At 32.3% G+C, this 13,188-nt stretch overlaps 1 protein-coding gene across 5 annotated transcripts; it reads left to right on the top strand.

The window, feature by feature from the left end:
- Positions 1 to 4,117: 4,117 nt before the first annotated feature.
- Positions 4,118 to 12,786, top strand: LOC126717099 (uncharacterized). 5 transcript variants are annotated; one of them, XM_050418362.1, is made up of 12 exons: positions 4,118 to 6,382; positions 6,466 to 6,616; positions 7,393 to 7,733; positions 7,806 to 7,956; positions 8,580 to 8,920; positions 9,017 to 9,149; positions 9,523 to 9,863; positions 9,941 to 10,073; positions 10,523 to 10,767; positions 10,842 to 10,992; positions 11,466 to 11,809; positions 12,093 to 12,786. In XM_050418362.1, exons 1-12 carry the CDS (start codon positions 6,050 to 6,052, stop codon positions 12,594 to 12,596), a joined length of 3,168 nt encoding a protein of 1,055 aa, XP_050274319.1. In that variant the 5' UTR covers positions 4,118 to 6,049; the 3' UTR covers positions 12,597 to 12,786. The 5 variants fall into 5 exon arrangements, with proteins under 5 accessions (XP_050274319.1, XP_050274318.1, XP_050274317.1 ...); XM_050418361.1 differs by having other exon boundaries at positions 4,119 to 6,382; positions 8,999 to 9,149; positions 11,472 to 11,809; XM_050418360.1 differs by having other exon boundaries at positions 4,119 to 6,382; positions 8,999 to 9,149.
- Positions 12,787 to 13,188: the final 402 nt, after the last annotated feature.

Raw genomic sequence — 13,188 nt, 5'->3', positions numbered from 1 at the left:
AAAAAAAGGCCTTTTACATTTCCTTGGAGTTATTTTTAAAATTTTTTTATAAAACCTTTGACATACCACTAACCTAACCACTTCATACATTAAAAAAAATTTAAGGCTCATTATTGCTTCCGTTAATATATTATGAATATCTTAATTGATTGAGACCAAACTAGAGAAATTCCTTTCATATTTCCTTGAAAATTCAGAAAGAAAAAAAAAACAAAAAAAAACTTTTGACGAACCATTAACATAACTACATCTATAACTATTTAAGCAATCTATGATATCTATTTCTTATTGATAATCATAAAATTTATAACTAGCTAGGAACATACAAAGTAATAAAGAATAAATGAAGGAAGAAAAAAAAGAAATGAAATCAAACTTCAATTAATAACCATTATTTGGAAAATAAAAAGGTGGTCAAGAGGAGTAAGAAATAAAATAGAGATGGCTATACAGAGGACATTGAAAACTTTATAGTGCAATAAAATCAACCATTACATTCACTTAATTAAATCAATAATAATAAATTAAATATAATAATACAAAATTTAAACTTAAAACTAATCAAACTCTAACTAGGGAAATTATATATATATATATATATATATATATATATATATATATAAAATCATAATCTTCATTCACCATGACTTAAAAAAAGTTAATGAATAGTTCTATCTCTTATATAATGTCTATGTTATGCAAATCATCAACCAATAAATATATGATAATGGTAAAAAACATTATAGACAAGACTAAGAAAAATATGATAAAACTTTTTTTTTTTTTAACTCTTTATAAAGTTTAGGGACTAAAATAGTATTTTATCTAAAAAATTATCATGCACAACACGCGGGTCTGCAACTAGTTTAGTAAAAAATTTGGATTCCTTTGTGACAAAGATGTACTAGAAGATCAGTATTGGAGCTTGAGGAAAAAGTATTATGTGTGGTGAAATAATTTTTCATCACACCCCTAGGTTTTTTTTTTTTTTTTTTTTTTTTTTTTTTTTTTTTTTGTGATTGGAAAATGTAGCAATCCCAAATTATAATAAATATTCTAAATTAACCTTTACCTAAAAAATAGAAGAGCCATTGAGCACGCGCGTGAGTGCGTGCTCAGAGGCTAGTAGGTTGTATCTAAGATTGTAGCAAATTTTGTTATATTTTTATTAGATGCAAATTTTGATAAATCTACCGTTAGATTACATTTTCTTCTTATATCCTCCATATTTGCAAAATTTACAAAAGATCAAAAATAAAAAATTATGTCATCAATTAAATGTTTAAATTTCAAATTTTTGTAGTTTAAAATTATTCAAAAAAAAAGTTTATAAATCAAATAGTAAATAAAATCCAATTAACATGAAAATATTTTACATGTATTAAAAACATAAAGAACATGTATTCTAATGGCTAAATTTTCATATATGTAATTGTGGGAGGGACGAACCTCTCCCCAGGAAGGAATTGTCCGCTTTAGGTTCAGGAGTGACCCTCACGGATTTGTTCAATCCCACATCGAGGAGAGACGCCTTCCACCCTTACCTTATAAACATTGAGCCTAAGAAGGGGTGTACCAATCATGTGTACCAGTTGCGTTAACAGCCAGGAAACATATTTATGTTTCTTTTGAAGTGGATCATTCGGAGCAAAGTTTGGTGCATGCTTGCCGATGACCTCCCCCACAAACTGGTCTAGGTTGCGAAAATTGAAATCTGAGCTAGATAATTTCCTTTTGAGAATCTTGCCCTCGATCAGCCCAAATTTCCTTAATTTGGTTTTGATCCTTTTCCCTGTACTCATTTTTGTTTTCATATTATGGATCTTGGTTCGCAATGGTACTTGTGGATTCAAGGGTACAAGAAGGCTCGGTGGTGTGGGTGGTGCTTAAACAGATAGAAGGAACCCAACGAAGGTAAGCTGGTGCTCAAACTTATCAACTTATGAAGCGTCTACCCTTACTTTAATGGATGGATCTGTCTATGCCTATGTACCAGAAGTTGGAAGAGTAGCCCTTGATAAGGGGTATGCTTCTAGGTCTCGATCACGAAGGTCCTACACATGATTGGTACACTCTTTCTTAGGCTTAATGCTTATAAGGCAAGGGTGGGAGGCGTCTCTCCTCGATGTGGGACTGAACAAATCCGTGAGGGTCGCTCCTGAACCCAAAGTAGATAATTCCTTCTTGGGGAGAGGTTCGTCCCTCCCACAGTAATCATGTTAATTTTTAAAGTAGGAGTTATAATCTTTTTTGTTTTTGATAAGGAGGAGTTGTAATCTTAAATTACAATCAAGTCTATAGCCAAATTTTCTTTTTAACTAAAAGGAATTCATAAAATATTTACAAACATAGGACAATGTCAATATTCTTCCAAGCGGATTCCTCCTGCCTTAACCTCTCAGAAGGCTATAGTATTATTGTATAAAATATTTTGTGTAAAACATAATGCATTGACCAATGCCAACTGCTAAGAAAATTCGTTTTCTTTATAAGAGGAGCCATTTTAAACTTACTATATGGACAAAATTTAAATACACATTCTTAGGTTCAAATGCAATATACTAACTTCCTTAATTAAATTCAAATTTTCCATCACCTAGTTGCATTAAATTTAATTAAAAAGTGTAATATACTTTTTCTAAGGACATATTGATTTACAATTGATAATAAGACTATAAAAAAAATAAAAAAAATCTCATGCACGAGATATATATATGTATGAACAAAGTGTTTGGCTACAAACTTGGTTGTAGTTTAAGATTACAACTCCTATTTAAAAAATTAACATGGTAATATATTTCAAAAATCTAACCGTTAAATTGCAAGTTCTTAATATTCTTAACACACATAAAATTTCATGTCAATAAGATTTTATTCTCTATTCAATCTATAAATTTATATTTTATGTATATTTTAGATTACAAAAACTTGAAATTTAAATATTTGATTGATAACATAGTTATTGATTTTTGATCTTCTAAAAATTTTGTAAACATAGAGAATATAAAAAAAAAATATAATCCAAATATGGATTTATCAAAATTCGTATCTAATAAAAAGATATTGAGTGGAGTAGTAAGCTTAGGCTTCGTTTGGGAGTTCATAAGGGAATGAAATGTAATGATCATAAGGGAATGGAAAAGAATAGAATGGAATGAAATGTATTTAAGTAAGGGAAAAGAATGAAAAAGAATCGAATGGAATGGAATTAAGTAACCTTGGTTGGATGTTTTAAAATAAAGGAATGGAAATGAATGAAAATGAATGAAATGTAAGTAATCTTATTTGGGAGTAACATGAAGAGAATGTAATGTAATCATTTTATGACAATATTACTATTAGACTCTTATTTTAAAATAAAGAATTGAATATATAGAGGCATTTTGGGAGTTTTAGTAAAAAATTCCCAAATAAGGGAAGGGAAAAATATTCTAAAATTATTCTTTTTATTCATTTCCGTTCCATTCCATTCTTTCCTCCTAAACAAGGCCTTAAACTACTACCAAGTTTGTTGCAAAATTTTTTCAAATATATATATTACTATTCTCCATTTTGCAGCATGTATTGTGAAATAAAAAAATTTTATAAATCTTAAATGTGACTCAAAAGATAATGGAAAAAGTTTGAAACTCTTCAAACTTCTTATATATATATATATATATATTAAATGTGAATTTTGAAAATCTAATCATTAGATTATATGTTCTTATTATTTTCCCATGCTTGCAAAATTTCAAGAAAATAAAAATTTTAAATTTCAAAATTTATATGTTAATAACATAAAGAACATACAATCTAAAGGTCAAATTTTCAAAATTCACATTAAAAAAAAAAGAGTTTGAAGAGTTTTTCTTTTAACTAGTTAAAAAAAAAAAAACAAAAAAACAACAACAACCTGTGGACCACTCTCACACATATGACACATCCTTTCCTAGAGTACTAATATATCATTGAACAGGTGCAGGATATAGCTATCCACGGAGAGGAGTATGTCTGTCAAAACATCCAAACAGCCGCGACAGTGTTCTTCGTAAATCCATTCTAACAAGTCACACCTCGAAGTTTTGCTTCTTCACTCTCTCTCTCTCTCTCTCTCTGTGCGATTTCTTTCCACAAATCAAAGGTACCAAACCCTAATCTCTATCTATCTCTCCATATCAACACACACGCACATATATGTTACATAATAAAAGTATGGAATTAGCTTATGTTCTGTTTGGTTACTGAGAAACAGTAGGAAATGAAAAAAAAAAAAAAAAAAAACTTAAAAAGAAAAAAGAAAAAAAAAACTTGAATCTGAAATTTTTATTTCATCTTCGTTATACTATTCGTCTAGTTCTCTAAATAGCTTCACTTATTCTGGATTTATTTATTTATTTATTTTTGGAAGCGGAATTCGAAAATTTTAATCTAGCAGTAGGTAAACGAAACAGTTCACCAATTTTGTTAATGGAATCTCTAATTTTTTTTTTTTTTGGTGTAAAATTATATTTTAAAAAAATCCTTTTGTTTTCGTTTTGGTTTTCTTGGCTACCAAACAGAGGGCCAATGTTAGAATTGTAGCTTGGATTAGTATATTCTGGGTGTATCTGCTTCATTTGATCGGCTAATTAGAGTTGTAGTGTTGTGATTTTTTACATGCTACAGAGGGTTAGTGTTAGAATTTTAGTTAATCTCTTTATTTGATTGAACTAATTAGGATTTTAAGTTGTAATTAGATGTAATCTTGCAATTTTGGATTGGTACGTTTTCGGTGTATTTGCTTATTTGATAGACTAATTGGAGTTCTAAATTGTAGTCTTATAATATAGTGTGAATTACATTAACCCACCCTAAGGTTTGGGCTAATACTAAACAGGTCCAAGACATTTCAAACTAACCAATTTGGTCCCTAAGAGAGAAGAGAAAAATGACTAATGAACCTAACAATGTTTATTGTTTAGGCACCAAATTGGTCAGTTTTGAAATGTCTTGGACCTGGTTGACATTAACTCAAACCTCAGGGTAAGTTAATGAAATTTACCCTATAATATATTTGAAATTGATATTCGAAACCAAATGTGAGAGAGGGTTTAGTGTTTTGAATATTAGCTTGGATTAGTGTGTTCTTAGTGTATTTTTTTCATTTAATCAACTAAGTAGTATTTAAATTGGGAAAACACTAAAGCTACTGCTAAATTTACTATAAAGGCTTGCAAATGGACACGATAATGAATGTGTTTAGTGCCACAACAACATAATAAATGAATTTTTCAACTTTTTGTGTGTGTGTGTGTGTTTAAAAGGTGACATATCCATTTGTAAGACTTATGTTGTAAAATTTGTAGCATCACTCATTTAAAATGTACTCTTGATTTTTGAAAGAGTTAAGCATGTTGAAACAGTGTGCAGACCTTTGACATACTTGTATTGGAATTTTGGCTTAACTCATCCTTTTGTGTACCAGATATAATTGAATATTTTCCCCCTCTTTCATTTTCTATCAGTTTTCTTGGGAATTAAACGAGGTGTTAGTATGTATAATTTGAGCTGGAATTTTACGGTAGTATCTCTTTATTATCTTCATTTTGATAGCTGATTTGGGTTCGAATTTTTATTTTGCAATTATAGAGTTCCCAAAATATTTTACATTCATTTTTAAATGAGTAGATTAGATTTTATGATGTAAATTTTAAGAAAGTATTGACTATCACCATTTTGGTATCTATTTAAATTATTGATGATGTGCCATAAGCAATCCACTCAATTCAGAACAAATAGATAAGATTTTAGGAATTACATGATGAAGTTTGCCTAAGAACTCTAGAGGATCCTAAACATTGGTTTAATCAGTGTGTTAGCCTCAGTGATCACTAGTTTGAGTTTGAGTTGTTAAATGAATTGAAACAGGTATGCAATCTTATTTATGGGTTTCAGATATTTCTGGTGAATTTGAATTTTCCACCTCTACAGCTAAGGACTAGGTTGACTTATTGTTTATGTATTGGAAGCATAGCATGTAAAAGGACTCTATCACTAGAATGATAGTCTCAATGTTGTAGGGGAAGAAATGGGCACCCAAATGCCTACATGTAGCGATCGGACATGGACAAACTGGACACCAGCAATGGAGTGTTATTTTATTGATCTTTTATTAGATCAGGTGCATAGGGGGAATAGGATGGGCCATACTTTCAACAAACAAGCATGGACTGATATGCTGACCATGTTCAATGCCTATTTTGGATCCCCATATGATGAAAAGGTCTTGAAAAGTCATTACACCAATTTATGGACTCAATTCAATGATGTAAAGAGTCTACTTGATCAGAATGGATTTTCATGGGATGATACTAAACAAATGGTGGTTGCCAGTCATCATGTTTGGGATGCTTACATCAAGGTGCATTAGTTTTGTTAATGTTTTGATTTGATCTACACCTTTGGTGTCATAGTGAGTGGTGACTTGACATTATATACATGCAGGCTCACCCAGAGGCACAGTTTTATAGAAACAAAGCCTTGATGAACTTCAATGATTTGTGCTTGATATATGCACATACAACAGCAGATGGAAGATACAGCTTATCAAGTCGTGATATAGACTTTGATGATGACATTCAAGGAGTGAATACTGGTGTGTTTTTATATCCTGTCATGGATCAGCAGAAATGATGCATATGCCATTGGCATTGGAATGTATGCTATTGGGTTTTTTTGCTTAAATTACCATTTTTCATTGTGATTCATTTGATTATACTATCTAATTCTTTATTATTTATTATTACTACCATTTTATTCTAGAGAGTATGCATAAAACAAGAAAGGGCCATAAGCAGCAACCCCCTCCCCCTTTTTCTCTTGAGTCTATCCAGAGATAGATGGGACTCTATGCCCCTTAGAATTAAATAAATTTTGAAGTAATAATGGCCTTCTACGATCTTTGAAATTTGTACACTGCAATCTCTCTTTTAGCCAATCATTTGGCAGTCAACCATGGTATGCTTTCCACAAGCACCTTTATTCCCAATCAGAATTGTGGTTACTGCTGATTCTGAGCTTAGCCAATTATGACCTAAGTAGTACCTAATTATAAGACTTGTAGTTGCTGTTGTTTTGCAAACCTGTCTGTATTATGGGAGAAACAACCACCTTTATTCCCATCCACGGAAAAGAGAAAAAAATGTTGCAGAGAAATGAGAACATTGTTCTTGGCTTTGTGTGAACACTTGACTGAACTGGTCCTGATGGTTTATTTTTTGGGAATTTGCATATCTTACTTCATTTGATAGCTAGGAATTGGGTGCAGCAAGATTGATTGAAATTACATATGTTCTATGTTAGCTTATAGTAATAAGTATTTCGAGAAGTATAATCTATTTTTGATGAATAAAAACTACTTTTACTGATTAGGTGTTGCAATGAATAGCCTTGTACTGGCAAGTAAAGAGCATTCAAAAATAGATTGGACACCAGCCATGGACCGATATTTTGTCAAGCTTTTGCTGGACCAACTTAAAAAAGGCAATAAGATCTGTAATACATTCAAGAAACAAGCATGGAATGATATGCTTACCTTGTTCAATGGAAAATTTGGCTCTAAATATGGAAAGAGTTTCTTAAAACACCGCTTTAAGAAATTATTGAAATATTATACTGATGTGAAGAGTCTACTTGAGGTAAAGGGATTTTCTTGGGATGAAATTCAACAAAAGATATCAGCAGATGATTATGTATGGGATAATTACATCAAGGTACACTATCATATATATTTGGTTATTGGTATTCATTTTTTCTGTATTTCATGCGTGCAATTGCTGATGTAGGCACACCCAGATGCGCATTCGTATCGTAGGAAGACCTTGCTAAACTATTGCAATTTGAAATTGATATTTGGAAATGCAGTAAGCAATGGACATTGCAGTCATTTATTGCAGGGGAGAAACTTTGAAGATGATATCATACAGATCAAGATGGGTGAGGTTCATTTCTTGAAATAAAAGGAGGACCTTTAGAGGGAGCCTGTATTCTTGAGGACACTCCTCTCCAATTTATTAGTATAATTCTGTTTACTTATCGAAATAAAAAATCTGGTTTCGTCTTTATACATGCCACTTGGGATTTATTGATAATCACAGTTAAGACTTTGGTTAATATTCGGATGTCCAGTAGGTCTTTAAGCTTCACAAAATGGAATTTTATCAGATATGTTTAATTAGAGAGATTCGTATTCTGTATTACAGTTATTTTTTTCTCATGTTTGCATTCCTTAAATGGAAATTTGATTTATAGGTTCTAGTTTTTTCATTATGTGCCTGTAGGCATGCCCAGTTCATTAAGATCCATGAGATTTTAATTCATTTTAATAATTTGTTTAAATTTTCTCTTAGGGTTAGGACAGATTTACTGGGCTGTGGATATTGTTCTCTACCCCATCTTATTGCTATTCGATGATGTTGAATTATATGAATTACTTTTTGTTAATGGATGGCAAGTATAATGTTCTTCTAGCTTAATTTATGTTTAGAAGTCTGAAACGTTTTGATGAATAGAAGTTATCTATTATCCTTATAAATCAGTCAGTTTTACCTATCCTGTAGCTGAAGAAAAGGAGGGCCATGCCTCTTCTGATAGTGAATGTCGGAGAACAAATTGGACATCAACAATGGATCGTTACCTTATTGAATTGTTACAAGACCAGGTGCTTAGAGGGAATAAAATTGGTCATGGATTTGTGGCCGAGGCATGGATTGAAATGGTTAGACTGTTCAATGCAAAATTTGGATCTCACCATGACAAAGATGGTCTGAGGAATAGATACAAACATTTAAGGGGACAATATAATGATATAAAGGTTCTTCTTGATCAGAGTGGGTTTTCTTGGGATGAAACAGGAGAAATGGTAACTGCTGAGGATTATGTCTGGGATTCTTATACCAAGGTGAATTTCTATTTACTCATTCTTGTATCCTTTAGATATTTGTAGTTTTATCATGTGACTTATGTATAAAATATGCAGGTGCATGCCAATGCTCAGTCATATAGAAATAAATCTGTTCCCAGCTATCACAAATTATGTGTTATATATGGTGAAGAAGTTTGTAATGGAAGATACAACATTTCGACATGCAATGCAGATCTTGACAGTGAAGAACCAGATTTGAGAATTGGTAGGTTTCTTGTTTCAGCAGCAAGAGCTTCCCAAATAATTTAAGGTAGTTATTACCTGCTTATTTATTGTCTTATTTTCTTTGTTTTGTTCTTAACCTACTATATCAGTCTCCTTTCAGTTGCATTATTTCCTTTTCTTTCATTGCTATCCTAATTCTGATGTACTAGAACCCATGCAATTATCATTCTAAATATTTCTAAATGGTTGTTGACTGGGGTTGACAATGCTGATCTGTCTAACTTTGGCTAAAACGAGTGTTACCACAGCATTTAATTAAAAAAAATGAAGCATAAGTTGTCTCATTGGACTTATCATCTTTGAAATACATATTTCTTATTGCATGAATTAACAAAATCTTTGCTTTGTAATAGGGGAGGATATGAATATCCAATGCTATGCAAACAGTGGTTGTTTGACAACAGATTGGACACCTTCAATGGACCGTTACCTCATAGATGTAATGCTAGAGGAAGTGCATAAGGGGAAGAAGATTGACTACACCTTCAACAATCAAGCATGGATAGATATGTTTATGTTGTTCAAGGAACGATTCTCATTACAACATGACAAAGATTTTCTGAAAAGTCATTATAGAAGTTTGGAAAAGCAGTACTTTGATATGAAAAATCTTCTTGAACAGAGACAATTTTCATGGGATGAAACACAGCAAATGGTCGCAGCTTTTGATGATGTTTGGGATGCATATGTGAAGGTGCTTTGTCAACTTATTTTAGTCTTAAATGTCAGTTCGAGTATACATAACTATTGGCTAAGACTTTGTTTATGTAGGAAAACCCAGATGCAAAACCATACCGAATCATGCCGATGCCAAATTATAATGACTTGTGCTTGATTTATGGAAATCCAGCTTCTGATGAACGATGTAATGAAGCGCATCAAGATCTAGGATGTAATGGTTTTGGTGAGATTTTGGTTCGACAAGCTTATAAGCAATCTCAGCATTTGCCTATTTTTTTCCTCTTCAAGTATTTGGTCTTTAATCAATGAGCAATTAGATATATGTGTTCAATGTTTCTGGATACATATACCTGTGCTCTTTCATATTGCATTGATTGCTATAGCATTTTGTCAAGATATGTTTAAATGCTTTCTTGAACCAAGGGAAAAAAACAGAAAGAGAAAAAGTCCCTACTCCCTCTTTAACATGAAACATAGTGATCATTGAAGTCAAAATAGGATTTTTTTTTTTTTTTTTTTTTTTTTTTTTTTTAAACGAGCAAATAAAGATTACCTTTCCCCATATTTACGTTATTTTAGAATTTTCTGAAGGTGCCAGACTTAACAATAGCTATCACCAAAGAACTGATTGGACACCATTGATGGACTGATATTTTATTGATCTAATGTTAGAGCAAGTTCGCAATGGAAGTATGGTTGATCAAAAATTCAACAAGCTAGCCTGGAGTGATATGATTGCAAAGTTTAGTGCACAATTTGGGTCTCAGCATGACAAAGATGTCCTAAAAAGTCGTTTTATGAATTTGAGGAAGCGGTTCAATGATATGAAAACTCTACTTGACCAGAGTGGTTTTTCTTGGAATGAAATGCAAGATATGATACGTGCTGAAGATGATGTCTGGGATGCTTATGTTAAGGTGATATTTTCTTCTGAATTTCCATTACATAAATATTCTTTTTGGTCCCAACAGCTTATAGATAATTTCTGTAGGTACATCCTGATGCAAGAACATACCGCAATAGAGCTCTCCCAAATGTCAATGATTTGTTTTTGATATATGGAAATGACAACACTGAGCAAAGGCAAAATTACTCTGGTCACTCTATGGATGCTGAGGACTATGAGCTGGGAGTAAATATTGGTCTCTCTCTCTCTCTCTCTCTCTCTCTCTCTCTCTTATTGCAATATTACCTTTAGGTAGACAAGATTGGTACAATCAGTTAAGAAATTCTCAGAAAATGTTTGAACTACAAGTGTGATATTAGAGGAGGACCATCTGAAAACTGCACTAGCATGTTTAATTTACAGGTGCAATAGTTGTCCATTTGCTAGTATAATTACCATAAATAAATTGTCAACTTTGTTGTTGCAATAAGTATTAATTTGTTACTATCCATGCAAAAAGGAAGTTTTAATTTGATGCTAATACAACTACTTGACTCAGTTTTCCTGAAAGTTTGATACAAAAGAACTGAAATTTGTCCATTTCAAGTAATGTTTGAAGCTATTAATTTTGTCAAACAGTATGAAACAACATTATTATTAATTACTTTTTTTTTGGTACTGTATGCCTCCAGAATAAATCCTCTCATGTAATGACAGTTATTTTTAAAGTTGTAGGTGAAGAGGATTACCAGTCCCCTGCTAATAATGATCCTCTGAGGATAAATTGGACAAGGGAAATGGACCGTTATTTTATTGTCCTTCTGTTAGAACAGTTGCACAGAGGGAATAAGATTGGTTGTAAATACAATGCTCAAGCTTGGACCTGGATGAATGCATCATTTAGTAAAAAATTTGGATTCCTTTGTGACAAAGATGTACTAGAAGATCGGTATTGGAGCTTGAGGAAAGAGTATATGGACATCACAGATATCCTCAATCATAATGGCTTTGCTTGGGATGGAATTCGCCAAACAATGACAGCTGATGATGATGTTTGGGAAGCTTATATCAAGGTGCTATTTTTTCTTATTTGTAATGTTGTTAGGATAAAGGGTTATCTCTTTTTGTTTCCCTTGGTTATGACTAAAGAGCACTGAGCATGCCACAGTATGGTAAACATGTGTGCGTGCACACACATTCTTTCTTTCTCTCCCGCTTGATGAAATGATAAACAGTCTGCATGAAGTAAACTATATGTTGGTGCATAACGTAGGGTGCAGAACATAATCTTATCGATAGTTGAACATTGAACTGTATAGTTTTGATCAGCTTTTGTTTAAAAATGGCATTTTGCAGGATCATCCAGATGCAGTTACATACAGAAATGAGATATTGGGTGATTATTGTGATTTGTGCTTGATTTATGGTAATGAAAGTCAGCATAGTAGATCAAGTTATTTCAACGGAAAAATGGGGATCAACACCAACACCTTGGGGATGGGGATTGACGATATAAATGGAGAGGCGCTATCTCCAGCTACTGAGTTTGAAATATCTCATCAGAAAAGAAAGCGAAAATCTGCTCCTTTGTCAACCTCAGCATGTATCCAAAAGGTTAGGAGAACCATCAAGAAAGAGACACAAGAGGCAGTTGAGGGGAAGCCATGTGTAGTAAAAACATATTTGGGTACTGAGGAAGACAAAGATTACAGCTCAATAGAATGTATAGTTGCAGCACTTCAAACCGTTCCTGACATGGATGATGAGATCTTCTTGGAGGCTTGTGAACTTTTAGAAGATGAGAGAAGGCCAAGATGTTTGTGGCCATGGATGTTGCAGCACGGAGGAAGTGGTTATTGAAAAAGATTCGACGGTAGCATCTATTTTTCTTGTTAATGTCAGATATAATTTTGGTACTTTTTTATTGTGGAGTTTTTCCAATGTAAATCAGATCCTATATTAATGTAAAGGCATTTTTCAATGCAATTTCCTGTATGATTTCCTTATTGAAATTGGAAAAAAAGGGGAATTGAATTTGCTTTTGCTGGGAGGTCCTGCGCATGGTGATGGTTGATTGTAATGTAGCTGGATTTATGGTTGATTGCCTGGAATGTTGATGAAAAATACATTCTCAATCGATATTTTTCCCAAAAACGAAAATAGATTGAAGCTTCAACATTTGTTGCACGTTTATATCTTTTAATGCATATATGACGGTAAATGGACTTATTTCTGTTCATGTTAGGGCATAAAATTTTATCTACAAGTGAAAAGGATTTTTTGCCATTTAGCATATTGATATGCAATAAATCTATATGCACTAAATCTTTTAATTGGACTTTTCAAACTTCCCCTTTCCCTTTTTGAGTGAGATTTTTGATAAAAAATTATTGTGCTGAGTGGATTATACTTTCTTCACTTTTTCATTTTTCTCATCTCCGAACAACCAAAC

This window comes from Quercus robur, chromosome 3, assembly GCF_932294415.1.
Source record: "Quercus robur chromosome 3, dhQueRobu3.1, whole genome shotgun sequence".
Lineage (NCBI taxonomy): Eukaryota > Viridiplantae > Streptophyta > Magnoliopsida > Fagales > Fagaceae > Quercus > Quercus robur.
This window is presented reverse-complemented; position numbering and strand designations above follow the sequence as displayed.